At 35.6% G+C, this 22,158-nt stretch overlaps 2 protein-coding genes across 2 annotated transcripts; one reads left to right on the top strand and one right to left on the bottom strand.

Annotated features, from left to right (window-relative positions):
• Positions 1-1,604: 1,604 nt before the first annotated feature.
• Positions 1,605-4,596, bottom strand: LOC140813676 (NADH dehydrogenase [ubiquinone] 1 alpha subcomplex subunit 13-B-like). The gene is made up of 3 exons (XM_073172309.1): positions 4,238-4,596; positions 2,005-2,076; positions 1,605-1,912 (listed from the first exon to the last, which is right to left on the bottom strand). Exons 1-3 carry the CDS (start codon positions 4,450-4,452, stop codon positions 1,768-1,770), a joined length of 432 nt encoding a protein of 143 aa, XP_073028410.1. The 5' UTR covers positions 4,453-4,596; the 3' UTR covers positions 1,605-1,767.
• Positions 4,597-16,084: 11,488 nt separating this feature from the next.
• Positions 16,085-19,666, top strand: LOC140813987 (uncharacterized). Its single transcript, XM_073172827.1, is given in 4 exon segments — positions 16,085-17,352; positions 17,354-18,527; positions 18,530-18,838; positions 19,117-19,666. Coding segments are annotated over 4 exon segments (3,066 nt in total). The 5' UTR covers positions 16,085-16,107; the 3' UTR covers positions 19,455-19,666.
• The last annotated feature ends 2,492 nt before the right edge of the window (positions 19,667-22,158 follow it).

Raw genomic sequence — 22,158 nt, 5'->3', positions numbered from 1 at the left:
CTTGATCATTTCGTTGCCCGAAACAACTGTTGCATCAACATTAATCTTTAAAGTGCCGAGAGGAGAAGCACACCATCTCAACAAAGGAGGTTGATGGGGATGCAAAGATTTCTAGCATGATTCACAATATCCTTTGTTTTCAATTTCTTTCCTTGAAAAACAAAACGATTACGATCTAACAACGCCAAGCTCCATGAAATCATTGCAAAAGTGCTCCAGGTGCCAAAATTCAACAAAAAATTGACCTTTAAATTTGGAAATCTCTGGCCATATAGATGATTCTGACCACACCTATTGCGCCTAGCCACAACGCCACAAAACATGAAAGGTATGCTCCGGAAGAGATCGGCATCTATGACAAATGTTATCCACTTCGATACCCCTAAAACGTAAATGAAAATGAGCTGGAAGAATTTCTTGCACGGGTCTGAAAATTTGGATCTGGTAGCGTGATTGGTTTAAAAGAGAGCGGTCGATTTAACCGTGGGTCTCTAAAGACCTGAACATCTTCCCCAGAACTAATCCCTTAACAAGTAACTCACGGCCCCAAAGAAGACTCGCCAAATGTATGATGGATTATAGCCCAACTGGGCCAGCAAGAAACTAGAAGAGTGAAAATATTTGGCTTTGAACAGGCGAGTGAGGAGAGAGTCGCCAGCATTGTTTGGCAAGGAGTGGCTGATTGAGGTCTTTAAATCCCATTCCTCCCTTAGATTTTGGTAAACTTAATTTCAATGATTCAAGCCAGTAGATACACCCAAAGGTTATGTGAGATTTTAAAGACAGACATAGTATGAAAACAAAGTACTTTTCCAAGCCTGAATTTTATTCCATCAAAAAGCCAACGTCCAAATAAGTTTCTGTGCTAGGAGTCTTCGTCAAGGGTGCCCGCTTTCACCCTATTTATTCACTGCTTCGTTCTGAGGGTCTATAATAAATAATTTCAAAGCAGAAGTTCCATTCAACATAACATTCTTAATTTATGATTTGTAACTTGCAGTAATTCGAATAACTGTCATTTGTTTGTATTAATAAAACCTTATTACAGACTTTTCATTTGCGGCAGAAAATCTTATGTTCCACAGCTCATGTGATAATAAATCTAATTTACAAAATAATGTTCGAGGAAAGTTGTAAAATAAATCACGATATCTGCGTAAAAGAACAAAGAAACTTTCTCATGCCAACACGAATCACATTTCGTTATGCTTATAGCCATTGGGTATATGGATTGAAATACCATGTACATATAAACAATGGATTCAAGAACAATTCCAGCCCTTGTCTAACATGAATCCGGACTTAATTTTATGTATTAATTATAAATTAAAGAGTTATATTTGGATCCATGAATATTAAATCAAGCATAAATCTTAAACAAAAGTGTCAGGCATTGGATATATAACCATGCAGGCTTATCAGGTCGATTTTTCTCATGCATTGCTAACAGCAATGGCTAAGTTTATCGATACCTGAAGAATAAAACCATTGTCAAGCATATGTTAACCGGGATATTTAATTATTTTGTAAAAATAACATCTCCAATGGTATATATACTTGATAGTTTATCATATCCGGAAACTGCAATCAAACGAAAAAATCGATGCCATCAAGACTCCAAATTGATTACCAATAAAAGACAACAGATTTTTCAACATATTTATTTTAGAAAGAAAGCAAGCCTAAGGACATTTGTGCAGCTTTCAGTTAAGAAACAGAGTTTTTAGTGCATTCCATTGAAAGAACAGAGATAAAAGAGTGCCAAATTCACCAGATATCAGGGCGGAGCTCGCCTGTTGCAGGAGGCATCCATTTTCCAGAGTGGTAGACACTTTCACCCACTTTCCAACCTGGTACATTTTTCATGATTCTGGCCTCTTCCTCAAGATACTTCTTCCATTCATTGACGAATCTGAAATAAAAAAAAACAAGAAGTGACAGTCAGGCCAGCACACAAAAAGTAAAATCATATTCAAGGCTGGTATGAAGAAACGCAAGGATCACCTTTCATCTTCTTCAGCTTGAAGTATTGGCAGTATAGCCCTTCGTGCCGCATATTTTTCTTCTTTCAATTCCCTGTATGGAGAAACCCTTCAGCTCTATTTCATATCATGGAAACTAATTAATTGGACATATTTCCATTATAACCACCTAAAAATACTAGAATATAAGGATTAGTGTAACCAAGAAGGAGATACAGAAACAAGACCATACTGTTCTCTTAATAATACAGTGGCAGTAGCAACTTCCTAATAATCACATACCAATGGCTGCAAATAAGCCAGAGAACTTGATACTGATAACATATTTCCTTGTTGACACAGGATTTCAAGAATTTACAACTTATTGAAGATCTTAGATAAGATAATTAAGATATTTGTTTTAAGCTTAAACTTTAAACTTAGAGTAGATAAATTGGATATTGTAGGGATATGCAGTTAGGTTTTTCTATATATATATTTCATATTGTTTCATGTAAGTTCAAGTTGACAGTGAAGAAGAATTCTCTTATACAGATTTTACACCAAACTACATAACTCCACATCTTTATGTGAATATGTAGTCCATGTCCATGTCAATTAAGATCATGGTTTATGCAAAGACAGAGAAATCAGTCAATGCTTGAAAATTGCCTAGTTGCAAATGGATCGTGTGGCTCTTAATCGGTATCGATGGCTGTCTTTTTGCAACAAATGGCAAAGGAAAAACAGAATATTACAAAATATAATCCACGAGAGCACATAAAAAAGGAGCGGGAAGGGAATATAAGTATGATGGGGGTTTGGAGGGGATATTAGGCTAAAATTTCTGCTCTTAAACTCAGGCTAGGGACAAGAGGGAAGGTTTTCTCTTGTAGAAAGCAAAGTCTCTGTGACCAATTCTTCAATGTTTATCAACCAGGGGCTTACATTGAAGAAGCGGATTCTATGCTTATATAAAGGATGTTTTAGCAAGTTACTCCAGATGAATTTCCAGCTTACTCAAGCTAGGATGAAACTAATAGCGAATGACATGAGTTACAAGAAGAGAGGTTAAATTATAATCATATCATCAAATATCAGCAACCAATAAGTTATGCAGTAAACTTGATGATTGGTTCCACGGCTATTTCCAATTCTTGAATGCATCAATTCAGTTGCATATGGTATTGCCTTAACTGAGTCGGCTCAAAAACATCCATCTTTCCTTTTCCTCTACTCAAGCCCTTCTTTGAGGATTCCAATATACAGCACCAAAACAGTCCACTTCAATGACAACATACCATTGGTTCGTTCATTAGGTGATACGAAACAATACTTTTGGTTTTTTAGTTTTAGATTTTATGACTTTTGTCATTCGCAAAATATATGGTGATTTATAATGATTAATATTCATACTAAAGTATTACACAATATTTACACAAGCACATACACAAAAAATAGATATATGCATGCAAACACGTATATATCCTTCTGGTTGTATCCTAGTTTTATGAAAATTGTCACATCTCAAATTCGTATCATGTCGTATCCTTATTAGTACACCATAGCCAGCAGAGTACTAGAGCAAGCAAATGGACTGTGGACATAAATGCAATTAATTCATATGGAGTGCATTTTTTGTGCCCAAATCCTCTGTCCCACAATCTGTTCTCCTCCCTTTCCTCCCCAAAACTCTGAAATTTCTTGAGTGTGAACCACACTAAGGCTCGATGAATTCAGGATTTCATCAAGCCCAGATCATTATCAAACAAAAGAAAACACCACAGATAATAGACCATATCCCCACCCTCATGTACCCAGATCTACAAATGAATCAAACACATAAGATATAGCATAACAAGTGAGACAAATTTTTCATTCAAGTCAAAATGCAGAGAATTTTGAAGCTAACATAATAATTAGCAAAAGATAAGATTTTATAAAAACAAAACTGATAAACAGATAATACCAAGTCCCTGGAGCCTTTCTCGCATATTAAAAATCAAACACCATTCAGTCCCCTCATTACTTAACATACTTACCAGATAATAGTTTGCTGATTTAAAAAAAAAATATTTAAAGAAAATTGAAAAGGCCATAAAAAAATTACACCTTTCTATTACTAGGTGAAATTTGATCACCAAAGCAAGCAAGCGAGCTTCTCCAATCAAATAACAAAACACTGTGTTATATTAGAATCTCGTGATAAATAACAAAAACTCTCAAATCACACGCGTGACAAACTGAAAAAATCACTTGATAATATCAAAATTTACCTGCGGATCTTGTTGCCTTTACCGACCTGGTACATACCCCAAGAGAAAGCACCAAAAGTGGCGAGGAAAATGGCCATTGCACTAGGACCTTTGCTGGGGATCCGCCGAGCAAATCGGACCGGTGCGAACCCTCCCGGAGGAGGACCGTCCTGAAGTAAAGGCATATCCTTCACGCTCGCCATCCCAGCTTTCTTTCTTATCATCGCCTCTGTCATCTTGCCGCTTCGGTTTTCCCTACGAATTCCCACTCTTCGAAACTATTATACGTACGGTCAGGTAATTCAGAAATCGAGCAGAAGTGGGAGGGTTTCTCTCCAATGGACTCCCTTCAATTGTCTACAGTTTCCTCTTATGCTACAGATGTAAGGGTAACATAGGTTTTATTTTTTCATTTTTTATATTACGTCACAGATTTAATTTATTAAAGTAAAATGTTAATTTTAATCTTGTATATATTTGTGTCAGATATTTTTAGTTGGGTAACTTGGGATTCAGTACCCAATTTTTATCAAATTTGGTTTTGATACCTCATTTCCCAAAATACCCCTCAAGCCTTAATTTTAAATAATTGATTTTATTTTCAAATAATAGCCCATCATGCTTCCGTAAAATAAAATTAAATCTTATACCTTTTTGACCGGAGTACCACCGGGTTATATCCACCGTATTTTACGAACTGCTCCTCACAGTTCAACCACACGATCGCAACCGATGGTTACAGACGCAGATTCCTTCAGCAGCACTCGGCACAACTCTAATTCGTTTCCTACCTTAGAGTGTACAGTATAAAATAAAATTTTTGAAAATAATACATGAGAGGGCTAGAGCAAAGATCTCTTTTATTCAAACACAAACATTTATTTATTACATAGTAACCTCCTGTAGAGGAGGAGAAACTTGTTTAGCTACTTATCGTAGCTGGACTCTTAACACGCATAAAGCTTGAAAGAAAATATTACAACCTTGTATGAAAGAAATGGAGAAAATATTTGATGATCTTCACTTCCTTCTTCCTGCCTTATTTATAGAAGGCTCCTTCGGATTTGAACTTCGGATTTCAAATCTTCATAAGCCTTTACAGCTTGCATTGGGGACCATTTGGTGGTTGAGGGGTCCCTGTCTAGATTATTAATCTTGACATCAACTTCTCATCCTCCTTTATCTCTCTTAGATACCATTGACGATGAGTTTCCAGGATATCGGCAGTAATTTCATCTTTTTTATACTCTTTGAAATGATTTACTAACCATTTAAGAGCTTCTGCCTCTTTCCTCTTGTATGTTATCCTTCTTTTCAAAACTTTCAAATATACTCGATACATTTTTAAGTTTTGATCCTGGTGTGTTAACTGGTTTCCTTTCTGTCCTTATTTATGGATGAATTTTCGGGACCAGTTAATTTACTTTTATTCATTGGATTCCTTTTAGATTGGTATCCAATGCTTGCTGAGTCATCCACCATTTGTTATTGGTGGTCTATTTGTCCTTTACCACTAATTAGTGGTTGTCTTGTTTCTACCACTCACATGGTAGTGGTCCTGCTTTTGTAATGGAGGGTCACATGTCCCCTTTAATTTTGTCGAGGAATCTTCGGTTTTTTGTATCCTCGAGGAAAATGTGCATGTGGTCCTTCCCCACTTGTGCTTGTATCGGTAAATTTTTTCCGATCAGATCTCGGCTTGAATCCTTTACCGAATTCTGGCTCCTTCTGGTTCTGGCATTCCAGGCAGATGTTTTCTGACCATCTTCCTATGTGTGCCATGTTACAGAATTTTCGGCGAGTCTCTTTACTAGCCGGCAGCTTGCTGTTCCACAAAAGATTTCTCTTTTTCTCAAATAAATCTTCTGCAAAACTTGTAGTTTTTCCTGTCATGGTATTTAACAGGAATGATCCGTTCACTGAATGATTGTAGAATTTGAACGGAAACTTGACTTTATCCATCTCAGTGAGACAGACCCAAATACCCCAAGCTCTTCTGGTAGAAATGTCATCTTCAGTAATTGAAGACACTAGGGGTGTTTCTTCTGTCGGAGGGTCCTTGATAAATTTCTGGACATTCAAATCTGGCCTCCTTAGCTTGATGAAATGGAAGGCTTCGTGAGAACCTTTTCCTGCTGGTTCTGGTGCTGTACTAAAGAAGTATAGCTCCAGAACATCTCCCCTGGACAAATAATCATTGTTTGCCCAAGTCTCGTGAACAGCTTCCTGGATCCATTTTGGTAGACCTGAAATTTCTGGAAAGCTGGGTGATGTAGTATAAACTGAGGCAAGAGCCCCAAATTCATACCATGCTTTAACTTCCTTTGGATATGAATTTTGTTTCATCCATACCCTTGGATATTTTCCTGAAACGTCAACCCTGCTTGTAGCTGGGTTAATGCCAATTCGTGTTTTTAATTTCTCCCAATTCTGCTGATAAACCTGAAATGGAGAAATTACACTTTCATTAGTATCAACCTTAGTTTTGCCTTTGTCAATACGAGGCCTAAGGTTAATCTCTCCCTCTTCAATCCCCGAGGTGAAGGGTTGACTTGAAGACTCAAGATAAGGATCAGGAGTCTCAATTTTTGTTTTGGCCGACTCATCTGATGATGATCCCGACTTAACACTTGTGCAAGGGGTATTTGAATCCCCCGCTACAGGTATAGAGTCCTGTACTCGAAAACTCTCCATTTGAGAAACCAGTGGTCTCTCAATGCCCTGGAGGATAGGCCTTTGCGTTACAGACCATAACTGAGTATATGCCTGTAAACATCCTGTAATTCGATCAGAGACAATTCTCTTATCAGCTTGTTGTAGCCTTCCCGCAACTTCTGCGTTAACAGCTAACTTGTTGAACTCGGTTTGAAGCATTTCAAGGTGTTCCCTCAAATGCCTCTGCATCTTGATAATAGCATCAATGTCAATGCTGTCCATCTCTTGTTAAAAAATCTGCAAGAATATTTTCATGAGATTTTATTATCATAATATCAAAAATATAATTTTGACATAAAGCTTGCCATCGTAGTAATCTAGCCTTCTCGGGTTTAGACTCAATTCTATTCCTTAAAAAAGCTTTAACTTGTGTGTTATCAACTTTCAAAGTGAATTTCTTTGCAAGTAGAAATAATGGCCATTTTTCAAAGGCCCTTTTTACTGCATAAAATTCCTTTTCGTTGATGTGCCATCTTATGGCTTCTGCATCTGAGAATAACCCACTACAATATCTGCATGGTTGTTCTCCATCTGGTGTGAGCTTTGTTAATACTGCAGCCCACCAATGATCACTGGCATCGGTATATAATACCAGATCATCCTCGTCTTGAGGAATAGCCATCTTTGGAAGATTTTTGCAAACCTTCTTTAAATGGATAAGTCCTTTTGTGTGTTCGTCTGTCCATATAAATCTAGCATCTTTTTTCAATAATGGACTGAACACCTTCCTGTGTTTTGCTAGGTTTTTAATAAACATCCCAGCAAAATTAACAACCCCTAAAAAACTTTGAAGTTGCTTTTTGTCTTTGAGATTGTCTGGAAAATTCTGCACCTTTTCTACTATGTGTTCTTGCAGAATTATTCCTGACTCATCGATTTCAATTCCGAGGAATTCAATCTTTCTTGTAGCAATGACTGCTTTCTTTTCAGATAAAACCAGTCCTTCTTTCTTGCAAACATTAGAGAAAATTTCCAAATGTTTAACATGTTCATTCATATCTTTGGATGCTATTAAAACATCGTCGATGTAAACAAACATAAACTTGAAATAATCTTTGAAAAGATTATCCATCTTTCTTTGAAATATCTGGGGTGAGTTAGCCAATCCCATTGGTAATACTTCCCAAATATAATGTCCTTGAGGTGTGGAGAAAGCTGTGAATTTCTTGCTTTCTTCCTGCATCCGAATCTGATAGAATCCAGACTTGCAATCAAATTTAGAGAATATCTTGGCATTGCGAATGCAACTAATCAAGTGTTCTCTACTAGGTATAAAATACCCATCAAACTCCAGAATCTTATTAATTTCTTGATAATTAATAACCAATCTGGGTTTTCCTCGTTTAATCTCACCATGATTTCTTACCAGAAAACCTGGACTGCTATATGGTGACATACCTGCTTTGATTAATCCAAGGTCCAAATGTTCCTTGATTATAATCTGCATATCCCTCTGATCAATGATGTTCATTGGGATGGGTTTACAACGGACAAATTCATACTCTTTGCCTTCCTTGATCTTAAGGCAGGCCCTGAGTTGATTTCTGTCCCACCATGCCAAGGGATCTTCGTTATAATTTTCTTTGATCCTCTTCTTGACATCTTCCAGTGATACCTTAGATTCAAACTCTACTTCATTTGTATGTAGAGTTATCTTAAGGCATTCTATATCTTCTGGTTGGAGTTCCTTATCTGCTCTTAACTGGAGCATTGTTTCTCCAAACCGTCTTGAATCTTTCATTTTCGGGTTCAGAAGTTTTCCTGAATCACCACGCTTGCTGCGAAACTGGATTGGCAATTTTCTGTAAAATGCCTCCCTAAGTCTCTGGACTATGATTTTGTGAGCACATGGTGTTGTGAACACTAATCTTCTAGTCTCATTTTCTTGTGTATAGGACTTGAACATTTGTAGGAAATTATTTCCTAACAATATGTCAGCTCCTGTGTCATGAAAATAAATTGGTGGTGTCTTTACCTTGTACCAAGGTGTTTGTCCCGCACCGCCAATCATGATTTCAGTCATCTTAATCCCTTTACCTAAGATTAAGATTCTTCTGGAAAAATCTCTTCCAGCAATCTTGGGTAACTCTTCTTCCAAATTATTTGGAAAAACTCCTCGTTTTGCTGTACATATTCCAGCACCTGAATCAATATAAGCAGCAAAATATTCTGCCTTATATTGTTCATACAACATTCCTACTGGAATGTATATGGAGAATGGACTTGTGGTCATTGTATTTTCCACATTTTATCTTCTGCCATAAACTCCATTCCATACTCTAGACGTTTCCAAGGTTTATGTTCCTCGAGAAACTCTAGTCCAAGAATCAGTCGATCTGATTCTTTCCCTGGAATCCTTGGATATGGACTTCCAATTCTCCGATATTAATCAGTCCTTGGTAAGTTCCTATCGTAGGTTGTTCCAAATAGTATATGGTATTACAAGGAAATTGATTCCTTTGTTTTGTAATATCAAATACTATTTCTATTTCCTTCCAACCTTCTGGGCATCTAAGTTTTCCTATTGTAGAAAAACTTTTTGGCTCCTGTTGGGTTTCTATGACAGGTGTTTTTCCCCACCTGTAACTTGTAATTCTATCTCCTTGAAAAGATAGTCTTCTCGATTCCAATCTAAGACTTTGATTCCTTTGTAGAATCGGTTTGTCTTGGATCTGGATATCTGTTTCCTGTATTAAAGGAAACTCGACTCTTTCTGGATAAATTGCCTGAGAAACTTTTCCAAATATCTCAGGGATTTCAATAAACTCATTTCTAATAAACAGTTCAGAATGATGTGTATTAGATAGAGCATATGAAATTTGATAGGTAATAGAATATGGCCTATTACCTTCTTTCATCAGCCTTTTTTCTTGAAGTTCTGATGCAATGTCAAGGCTCGGCTGAAATCTCGATCTGCCAGGTTGTAGGCTATCCTTGGATAGATTACCCCTACAATTTTTCCTGCACAGAGGTTTCCTGAGATTGTTCCCAGTACTGAATCTTGTAGATTCCCCATTCTTTTATCGCAAATAGCAATATCGATAGGTGAATCTATCCCTTCTTTGAAAGTAGCCTTTATCATAATTTGGATTGCTCCGATATGAATCCAGGACATAGTCCTTGCTACTTCTATCTTGAGTTTTTGTAATTCCTCCTTAATTTCTTCGGAAGGAATTAACTGCATCTCCATTCTATTTCCTGTAAGTTCCATTGGGATTGCCATTTCCCTTCTAGAAACTTTATAGATTAGATGATGCTTTCTGTTTCTTAGGCCCAGACTTCCTAAGAACTTTTCTACCTGTCCTGCGGAGAAGCCTTGATATCTCTGTAGACTTGGATTTTCTCTCATGATTCTTTGAACCATGTTATGAGATATAGTTGTCTGGCTGAAAAACCAGACAAATCTTCATGTGTTTCGTGTCGAAACACCTCGTCTTCAGTCAGATTCCGATTCTGTTCCATCAGATTCTTCCTGACTTAAGACTTCCTCTTCTTCATATATACTTTCATCTGAGGCAATGTCCTCAAATCGGTATACTTGAATGAGATCTTGGTAATAAACTGCATCTTCTATATCCGGAGTTGGGTCGAAGCGTTTAATACCTCTTTTTTCATTTTCTGGACAGTTGGTCGAGATATGACCTCTTGCTCCACATGTCCAGCAATTGCAGTCCTTGAAACTTTCATTGGCCCTAGTATGAGCTCTTCTGAAAGTTTTCTTGGTAGGTGTTCTTCCTGTGCTTCGAGATGAACTCGATGCCTGGGATGATATCCTACTTCTCGATGGTCCGCTTCTTTGTCCAGATTTATAAGATCTGGCTTTCTGTCTGGACCATACGGATCTTGGTTTCCAAGAACTTCTTCCACTTCGTGCATAAGGATGAGTCCTAAAACTTTTCCTTTTATGCTTCTGTGGTTTACTTCCAATAATAGTTGGAAGATCATTTTCCTTACAACACAAAGGAGTTCTTTTGTTGATACCCCTTAGGCGTTTGTAATTCTTTTGTAACGCTGCCATATGACACCATTCTGCCAATTTTCCTTTAAGGAAAGAGGCTCTCCTTGCCAATGTATCTGGATTACCAGGTACGTATTCCCTTATGAGCATTTCTCTCCAAGGACTTGGCATTTTTGCGAAGAAAAGCTGCATAGCTATATCTTCTTCGACTCCAGAATTCCATCTATATTTGGTGAATAACATAATGTATTCATCTACCAAACATATATCATGTAATTCAAGACTATACTGAGCCTGAGTATATTTTTTCTTTTTCTCTGTATCTTGACTATTGAAATAGTCTACCCCTATAAAGTATGCTTTGAATAGGGTAGCCATCTTTCCAGCGATCTCACTAAGAGATTCCCCAACTAGGACTGACTCTTTCATGTCTGATGAAGTCATGTCCCAAGCAATTTTTACTGATCCCATAAGACTCATTACCAAAAGTTTAATGAATTCTTCTTTGTTGAGATCAAGTGTTCCTGCTGCAATCCTCATAGCAGATGTCCAATCGTCTATGAGATCTTCTCTGTTTTTGAAGTCCAAAACATCAAGGTTAAGCATAACCCCGTAAGGATGTATAGGATCTAAAACAGTTTTCCCATAGGGTGTTTGGTGCAAAGGAATTTGAGTTCTCCTTGCCCTTGTTCCCGCTGGGTGTGATCCTCCACCAGTATGGAAATCAGTCTGAGATTCTCTCATATTTACATTATGAGATCCCATACTTTCCCTTGGTGGTTCCTGAGAAGATGACCAGGTTATTACAGGTGGTGTTTCACCTACTGCTGTATTCATCTTTAGATCTACTACTTTGAGATTTGCGAAAGATTCCGCAAGTTCTTGTAGATCCTCCAAACCAATCCTTTCTAAAGTTGTCATCAGATGAATTTCTTTTCTGAGACAGACTTGATTAGATTGATCATCTTTTCTTCTTCAGTCAAAGGTTTTGACACCACTCTGGCCTTCCTTGTTGATGTAACAAAGGTTCAGTGCCAAAAGATGGTGGTAACCATCCTCCTGAAGTTCTTCTACTAGAACTTGGTTGTTGTTCTAGTTTCTGAATTCTTGTTTGAATATCCTTTATTAATCCCAGAATTTCTTCTTGGGTTTCAAGGATTTTCTCAACTCGTTGCGGTACAAAATATAGCATATTGCCATAATTTTGGACTGTCTTCTGAATTTCTCTAAGATCTAAAGAGAGCTTAGAAGAGTCTGGAATTATCTCCAGAAACTTATTATTTTGGATCATAAGTTTACCTGAGATTTTACCTGAGGGTGCAGTAGCTTCCCTTCGTAAATCTTCTGTTTATACAGATCCATTGTTCTCTGAAGAATTTCTTCTGAGTAGATTTTGAAGTATGTTTTTCCGGTTTTTTAGACCTTGTAAACGCATACCTTTTGTGCTGAGTTCAGTGAAGCATGTACTTCGCTGTAATTCTTGTTCTAATTGAATTATTTCTAGCGAAATAAGTTCAATTTCGAAGTGGATGGTAGTTCCTGGCATGTTCAACAGATCAATAAAGATCTGGTTTTTTCGGCCTGTAAGGGTCTACCTTTTGTGTATGCAAGGTTTTGCAAACACTGCTGTCTTTTATCAGGAGATAAATTTCCTTTGTTCTCCTGTTTCTGATATCTAACAATAGTTAGATAAACTTGTGTATATTCCAAAATATTGGAATAGTTCTTGTAAATTATTTTTCTCGAACTAAAGTTCGGATTCATAATTTTCGAAATTCTCCTTCTCATACATTTAGTTGCTAGTAATAATAAAATTTTTGTGTTTGAAATAAATTAACCATGCTCTGATACCATTTTCGGGAGCGCGGGGATCAATTAAAATCAATTAAACTTAAATATAGACTAAGGGTATTTTTGGTATTTTTAAAGAAAATTTCTCTCTCCATGTACTAAAACCAAAACTCTTTTTCAAAATGTACTGATACCTAATTAACCCTTTTTAGTTCTATATTTCGTTGAATCATTTGTAATCATATATAATCAATTTTAGTTTTTTTCTTCAAAATCATGCAACGAGTAGGTTTTTGTGAAACGGTCTCACAAATCTTTATCTGTAAAACGGGTCAATCCTACCGATATTCACAATAAAAAGTAATACTCTTAGCATAAAAAATAATGCATTTTCATTGATGACCCAAATAAGAGATATATCTCACAAAATACGACCCGTGAGACCATCTCACACAAAATTTTGTCTTAAATAATTAATATCTTTATTAAAATTTATAATTACATTGTCAATCACATATGTATATCTCAAACCAATAAAATTGGTAAGATAAAATAGATTTGAGACGATCTAGAATACAAGGCAATTTTTGTTTTTAAGAATGTCACATTTGCCGACATCAAAATGTCAAATCCTGAAATATGTCACAATTCTGAGCATTTGTTTCTTTATTTTCTTTTGTCGAAGGGACAATTAATACTATGTGTGTAATTGAGATTAATGTTTGAGTGCATATATTATTGTTTTAGATACCGTTTGGTACGATGGATGAGATGTATGAAGGATGAATAGAAGTGTGATAAAAACATGATGAGATATGAATGAGTAATATATAATGATGAATAATATGTTGTTTGGTATGTTTTTAATTTTGTAGGATTATTGTGTTTATTATTACATAATCTCTTAAATACCCTTGTCAATTGCACAAATGCCTCTCACGTGTAGTAGTGTTTTCTTTTGTTGAGGAGAAGGGTATATTTGTCAAATTGCAGAGATATAACGTTAATCCACCTCACATCCCTTGGGCTTGGAGTGATTTTTCATCTAACCCATATGTAGTCATATGTAATAGTATCACGGGCCATGAGATGATAGTTGGTTACCACAAAATTGAAAAAAACATGGGATTATTAAAAATTTGTTCTCATCCCACTTTTATCCAGCATACCAAACAGTATCTTAATGTTTTATTCCATCCTTCCCAATTACATCAATTGTATTTCTTATTTTGTTGTCCTAATTATATACTAAGTTCCTAAGTTTGGTTGTATTTCTTCTAATTTTTTTACTAATAACGCTATTTAACTGTTGTGCAACCAATTTAAAATAAATTAAATAAGAATAAAATTAAAAAAAAAGTTTATGAAATTTGATTTTTCATTAATATTCTTAATCTGTGTGAAAACGTCGTCGAACAAGCCCTCTTTTATATGGCCTGATATTGGGCTTGGTCGGGCCTGTGGTGTGGCTGGACTTGGATTGACCCGTGAAATTAGTATAAGCAAAACAAAATTACACAACCCAATCATCATCTAGTCTACACAGGCTTTGGCCCATCATTGGTTGGTGGTTCTGCGATGACCAGTTTAACATTTTAGCAAGGGCCAATTGACTTAAATTCCACATTACATAACTTTTTCAAAAAAATATTTGATATGCTGCACACTTACCATGCTCACATGTGAGCACCGATGAGGTGTCACTCACCCATTTGATGTACAATTTTTCTATATTTCATCACATCCAATAAATGAGTGACATATGTGCTCACATAGGTGTGCACGGTAGGTGTGTAAGATATCAAAATTATATATATATATATATATATATATATATATATATATATATATATATATATATATATATATATATATATTCTTTTATGAAGCATTAATTAAAGCAGTCGCTACAATAAATTGAAGCATCCTTGAAGGACAGAGACTTCAGGGGAAATTTCAACATATCATTAATTCGTTAAATGAGATGTTATCTTTAATATATTTTTAGAGCAAAAGACCCGGCGAAAGAAGACTTAGCAGTCAAAGTCCACTCAAATCGTAATAAAAAATGAATGGCTGGATGACCGACTCCAATTCCGTGGAAGGTGGCCGTAATTGATTGATGGACAATTTGGGTTAATGAGATCCTGCTCATGTGGGCATTGCCTCCATGAGAGGATGGATGGCAAAGATCTTGCCAAACATACAATTTCAAAAAAAAAAGTGGGTCCTACATATGCATGGACAAATCTTGACCATCCATCCTATCATGGGGGCAATGCCCATATAGGTAGGATGAAATAAACCGACAATTTGATTCCATTCCACACATGAATAAGATATTGATTGTTGTTTTACTACCTTCTTGCTACTTTCACTTCAACTGTTCATTGCAGAAAATTCATCGGATTATGGAATACTTTTTGATTGCGAAAGGAGAAGAAGACAAATTCAGCCAAAGTCTTGCGGTCTAGCCACTTCCATTTTCCAGACATTGGATTTAGAGGAAAACAAATTTATTCGTATAAAATAGGGAAAGCTATAATTTTGGTATTTGTTAGTTTTTGTGATTCTGGTCATGTATCTTTTAATTTTTAATAATTTTAGTCGTTTTTCATCGGAAACATCGAGGTGGCAGCCGTGTCGGAACCACGTTGGCGCCGCATAGGTGTCAGATCAACGTCACGTCGAAAAATAACTAAAATTACAAAAATAACAAAGATATCATATCAATACCGAAATTTGATAACATAGATCATAAATAAGTATAATCGTAGATATACAAATATATAGAATTAATATCACAATTTTCCCTATAAAATATGTGAGATATGAAGATTCAGTGTTTTTTGCATAAATGGTTTAATTTGCCAATTACCAAAATGTTCGATTAATTAGAATATTTTGGGAATATCGACTAAACCGATTAACCATGCTGTAATGCATGCATAATATAATTGATTGACAAACATATATACATGTCTCACTTTCTTTTTCTTTTTTTATTGGAAGTTAAAAATCAAAATTTATTATACCAAAGGATAATTATATAAAGTTTTTTTTATAAAAAAAACTTATTTTAGTTTTATAAGTACAACTCTACGAATGAATTTTATATACTAATTTTTTTGTTCTGCCTTGAATCGGGGAAAAAAGTGAATGGAAAAAATTAGGATATTTATGTAAAAGCTAATATGTGCAGGTGTTCGAGACATGACACCTAAATGAATATGAGACTAAAATCGAGATTTGGTCATGCACAATGAACTGCAAAAACTATGAACTGTATCAAAAAGTTTTGCAATATTTTTGATTAAATTTCTTTAATATAAATAGAAAAAATTGTATTCCAAATGAATTTGTTTTTCTAATTAAATAAAAACGAAGTCTTTCTTTTCTTGGATTTAGTCGGGCTTAGGCAGAAGATATGGCTATATATACATGGCTAACATATATATCAAGTGCATCACAAAGCCCTGTGGTTGATATTGGGTGGTGTAAAACCATGGCAAAGTATACAAGTGAAGTTGTTTGCATTATTTTTGGATGGTTTTGTTGTGCTGCAATGATTCCATCGGCTTGCTCAAGTAATGAAACCGATGTACTCGCATTGCTGGCATTTAAAGCCGCCATACTTGATCCGATTGGGGCTCTGAACTCCTGGAATCAAACACAGCATTACTGCACCTGGAATGGCATTAGATGTGGCGCCAAGCACCATGATAGAGTTGTGGGGATAATGCTAAGGTCTCAAGGCTTGGAGGGAAGCCTTTCACCTCATATAGGTAATCTCTCTTTTCTTAGAGCCATTAATCTCCAAACGAATAGCTTTCATGGCCAAATTCCCCAAGAGATGGGGTTTTTAAGGCGTCTAGAGTATGTAGAATTTAGCAATAATTCTTTTGTTGGGGAAATACCGAGAAATATATCGCAATGTCCAAATCTTTTGTATCTTAACATGATTGACAATAGGTTATCGGGACTTATCCCTGTTGAGCTCGATTCTCTTCGCAAACTCCAAGATCTTGGTTTAGGGAAAAACAATATTTCTGGGACTATCCCTCCATCCTTAGGAAATCTAACATCTCTCACACAACTTCATTTGGCAAAGTGTAACTTGAGAGGAGAAATTCCGGAGTCATTTGCACAACTTCAGCACCTAAAATTTCTTATATTATTCGAAAATAGTTTAACAGGTGAAATCCCTCTTGGTCTCTTCAATATATCTACTCTCCTTCGTTTTGACGTCTCTGATAATAAACTTCAAGGGGCCATACCTAATAACATAGGCCTCACACTTCCTAAGTTACAAGGCATTAATTTGGATGACAATCAATTTACTAGAGAACTTCCGGTCTCACTCTCAAATGCAACCTCCCTTGACACAATATCGGTTGCCTTCAATAGTTTTACGGGGCCAATGCCAAAAGAACTTGGAAGGCTTTCAAATCTTGAGTACTTTTACGCTGAAAAAAATCTTATTCAAGATGATATAAGCTTTATTTCATCATTCTCAAATTGCACAAATCTGATGTCTCTTTCAGTTGGTTGTAATATATTGAGGGGTTCATTGCCAGACTCGATGTATAATCTTTCTAGTCAAATAAAGGCCATAGAAATTTCTTACACTCAGATACATGGTAATATTCCTTTTGGTATTGGGAACCTTCGGCGGTCTCACTACGCTTTTACTTGACAACAACAATCTTGAGGGTCATATTCCATTTAGCATTGGAAAACTTTCAAATCTGCAAAATCTTAACTTGAGTGGAAACCGACTGATAGATGAGATGCCACATTCCTTAGGAAACTTAACTTCGTTAAATTACTTGGACTTGGGAGAAAACAGATTGTCTGGAAGAATACCTCAGAGTCTTGGTAATTGCACCAACTTGTTACTCTTAGATATTAGAAATAATACTCTTGATGGCTCCATTCCTCCACAAATTATGAGTCTTCCCTCCATTTCTATTCACTTGGATTTATCATACAACATCTTCACGGGTTCAATTCCAATCGAAGTTGGCGCTTTAACGCACATTTCAATCTTAGACTTGTCGAATAATAGATTATCAGGTCTCGTTCCGAGCTCTCTAAGTGGTTGCACTAGCTTGGGAATGCTTTATCTAGGTGGTAATTATCTTCAAGGAGAGATACCTCCATCACTAAGTGCTCTGAAGGGATTACAAGAATTGGATCTTTCAAGAAATAATTTTTCTGGTAAAATCCCTATTTTTCTCAGTCATCTAAATCTTGAAAAATTGAACTTGTCATTCAATAGCCTCGAAGGTGAGGTGCCAATAGAAGGATTATTTAGAAACAAAACAAAATTCTCGATCGAAGGTAATGCGAGATTATGTGGAGGAGTTCTTGATTTGAACCTCCCTCCTTGCTCTTCTTCAAAGTCCTCTAAGAAAGCATTACTTAAAATCCTGATTCCAATACTGGTTGTCGGAGGATTATGCATTACACTAGGTGTAATCATTTATAGCCAAAAACATTTGATGAAAAAACAGCTTTCCACGGGGTCATTTGATGGCGCTCAATTCATGAGGTTATCCTATGGAGATCTGTTAAAAGCCACTAATGGATTCTCGGAAGGTAGCTTGATCGGCTCTGGAAGATTTGGATCTGTCTACAAAGGGATTCTTGAAGATGGAAAGACAATGGTGGCGGTCAAAGTGCTTAATCTTTTTGTCAAAGGTGCCTCGAAGAGCTTCGTAGCAGAGTGCATTGCACTAAAAGGAATAAGACACCGGAACCTCTTGAAATTATTCAGTGTTTGTGAAAGTATAGACTTCCAAAGAAATGAATTTAAAGCTTTGGTTTATGAATTCATGTCTAATGGAGTTTGGAAGATTTGTTGTACCGCAATAGAGGGCAAGAAGAAGAACATGACTCGGAATTTCGGAGACTTGCGATGTTGCGAAGGATCAAAATCACCATTGATATTGCTCATGCACTTGAGTACCTACATATGGGCACTAATTCACCAATTGTTCATGGCGATTTGAAGCCAAGTAACATTCTCTTGGATGATGATATGACTGCACATGTGGGTGATTTCGGATTGTCTAAGGTAGTTTCAAACATCCTTGAAGCACACGAGAGCAGCAGTACAATTGGGATCAAAGGTACAATAGGCTATGTTCCTCCAGGTATGTATTCTATTATCTCCAAATAAACTCATATCTAATTTAACACATTAACTATATATATTAACATCATTAATACCCAGTTCATGAATTCACTGATAAATTCTGAAAAAAAATTCACATTCGTGTATTCGACAAGGTTATATCAATTATCAAAATTGAAAAAGTTCAAATTACTAGACAAAAATGTAATTTTTTTCTCAATAGTATACTGTAATTAATTTATTGTGAGCAAAATATACCTTTTATTTTTTTATGAATGCCTTTGAACCAATGCTCAGAATATGGCACAAGTAACTCAGTCTCGGTTAAAGGCGATGTATATAGTTTTGGGATTCTTCTCTTGGAGATGTTCACGGGTAAAAGACCAACATGTCAAGCATTCGACGAGAACTTAAATCTCCACAATTTCGTCAATGGTGCCTTGCCGAATCGTGTTACGGAAATCATTGATCCCCTCATTCTAGAAGACATGAACAGTAAGATGGAGGAGTGTGTGGCTTCTATACTAAGCATTGGAGTGGCATGTTCAAGAAAAACACCGACAGAGAGAATGCACATGACAGATGTTGTTTTTCAATTATATAAGATAGGAGACAAATATATGATTGAAGATTGAGATAAAGTTTATGTTCATGAATCGGACCAATAAATAGAGCTTGCATAGTCCGAAGTATGTGCATAATTTGTTTTCGAAATGTACGTATCATCCATCTTGGGAATGTTTGATTTTAGTTGTATATATGTGAGTTTAATTCTTAAAACATTGGCCATATCATATTTGCTCTTCAAACAATTAATGATGGAATGCGTTGTATTTGCAAGTGAGAGAGTTCCTTTTCTAGCGACACGACATCTACTATGTGAGACAGATATGACTAATTAAGTGAGATTAACAATTACTTTCATTGTTAGTTACGATTCAGCCTAGAGGCTTACAGTTAAAATGTTTTTAATTATTATAATTCACAACTATCTACTATTGGATATATGGCATGCATGCAAACACGTATATATCCTTCTGGTTGTATCCTAATTTTATGAAAGTTGTCGCATCTCAAATTCGTATCATGTCGTATCCTTATTAGTACACCATAGCTAGCAGAGTACTAGAGCAAGCAAATAGATGTCCAAGTATGGACTGTGAACATAAATGCAACTAATAGTTCTCCCTTTCCTCCCCAAAACTCTGGAATTTCTTGAGAGTGTGAACCATAGTAAGGCTCGATGAATTCAGGATTTCGTCAAGCCTAGCATCATTATCAAACAAAAGAAAACACCACAGATATTAGACCATATCCCCACCCTCATGTACCCACATCTACAAATGAATCAAACACATAAGATATAGCATACCAAGTGAAACAAATTTTTCATTCAAGTCAAAATGCAGAGAACTTTGAAGTTTGCATAATAATTAGTAAAATATAAAATTTTAGAATAACAAATCCGAGTCCCTGGAGCCTTTCTCGCATATTAAAAATCAAACACCAGTCAGTCCCCTTATTACTTAAGATACTGGCCATTGCACTAGGACCTTTACTGGGATCCGCTGAGCAAATCGGACCGGCGAGAACCCTCCCGGAGGCGGACCGTCCTGAAGTAAAGGCATATCCTTCACGCTCGCCGTCCCAGCTTTCTTTCTTATCATCGCCTCTGTCATCTTGCCGCTTCGGTTTCCATAAGACGGATCGTTCGATCCTACCTGTGGGGCAGTTAGATGGTCCAGATTTAGCCACATTTGTGATTTTTTTAAAAAATAGTAGACCCTAAATGTGGCTAAATCTGGAACTTGGATCTACACATGGGGCCCCACATGTAGGGTGAAATATTCCCCATAAGACGATCTTCAATCACAAAATCTATTTGATGCAAATTTTACGTTAAAATAATGCTATATTTACACCAAATACAACATATATTTTCAAACCATTTATTTCAAATCTTACACAAAAAAAAATATTCTCGAAATATTCTTTAGTTATTAATAATTAACATAAAAAATTAAATAAATATTAAAAAAATCAATAATTAATCATTTTTACTTAGAAAATTAATAAGTAATTATAATTAATTTTTTATGTTAAATATAATTATTAAATTAATAAAACAAATATTAAAAAATCATTTTTTTTTATTTTATGTCAAAGATTTATTTTTTAAAAATTAAAATATCAATTTTAATCTTGTTTATAATGATTTATGATATTTTTAGTTATATATGTTTCGTTAAATCATTTATAATCATGTATATGTTTTTTTAATTAATTTTAGTTTTTTTCCTCAAAATCATGTAACTAAATAATTAATATATTTGGAAAAATTTATAATTGTCAATCATATGTATAACTCGAGCCAATAAAATTGATACGATAAAATATATTCGAGATGATTGAGGATATAAGGCAATTTTTGTTTTTAAGAATGTCACACTTACAGACATCAAAATCCCGAAATATCTCAGAACTCCGAGCATTTGTTTCTTTATTTTCTTTTGTTGAAGGGACACGCAAATACGAATATGTCTATAATTGAGATTAATGTTTGAGTGCATATATTGTTGTTTTAATGTTTTATTACATCCTTCCCAATTACATCAATTGTATTTCTTTTTTTGTTGTCCTAATCCTATACTAAGTTCTTAAGTTTAGTTGAATTTATTCTAATTTTTACTAATAACCTTTTTTAACTATGAAAAAAGTCGTCCAACTTGTACATTTGAGACCTTTTCATATGATCTGATCATGGGCTTGGTCGGAGTTGTCACTACAAAAAAAAAGGCTTGCTCTTCCAAAGAGGACATTCGAGACCTCAACAACTCGTTATCCTTGTTGGACTCCTAAAACTACATCTCTAGTACATCAGATCGTGTAATTGTTGTTGTTAAATCCGCTCACCATTTTTGAGTCTCCTCATGTGGTGTGCTGGACTTAGATTGACCTTTGAAACAAACAAAACAAAATTACATAACCCAATTATCATCTGGTCTACAGGCTTTGGCCCATCATCTCGATGATCAGTTTTATATTTTTAGGAAGGGTCAATTGACTTAAATATCACAATGCAACATGAAGTGTACCACATTTTCACATAAAATGTATCATAATTTGTATGACATAGTACCACAATTTTGTGGGTAGAAAGTGAACCCAAAAAAATGTTTTGATTGGGATTTTTCACCAACTTCCCCAAATTTCAACGTATCATTAAGGTAATCATAAAGTTGGAAGTTGGAAGTTGGATTCAGTACCTTAGATATATTTTTAAGATAATATCTTATTTCTCCAGACTTCTGGATAAGAGACTGGTGACCAGGTAGGAGT

Source organism: Primulina eburnea, chromosome 15, assembly GCF_022965805.1.
Source record: "Primulina eburnea isolate SZY01 chromosome 15, ASM2296580v1, whole genome shotgun sequence".
NCBI classification, from domain to species: Eukaryota; Viridiplantae; Streptophyta; class Magnoliopsida; order Lamiales; family Gesneriaceae; genus Primulina; species Primulina eburnea.
Note: the sequence above shows the minus strand (reverse complement) of the source record. Positions and strands in the feature narration are given on the sequence as shown.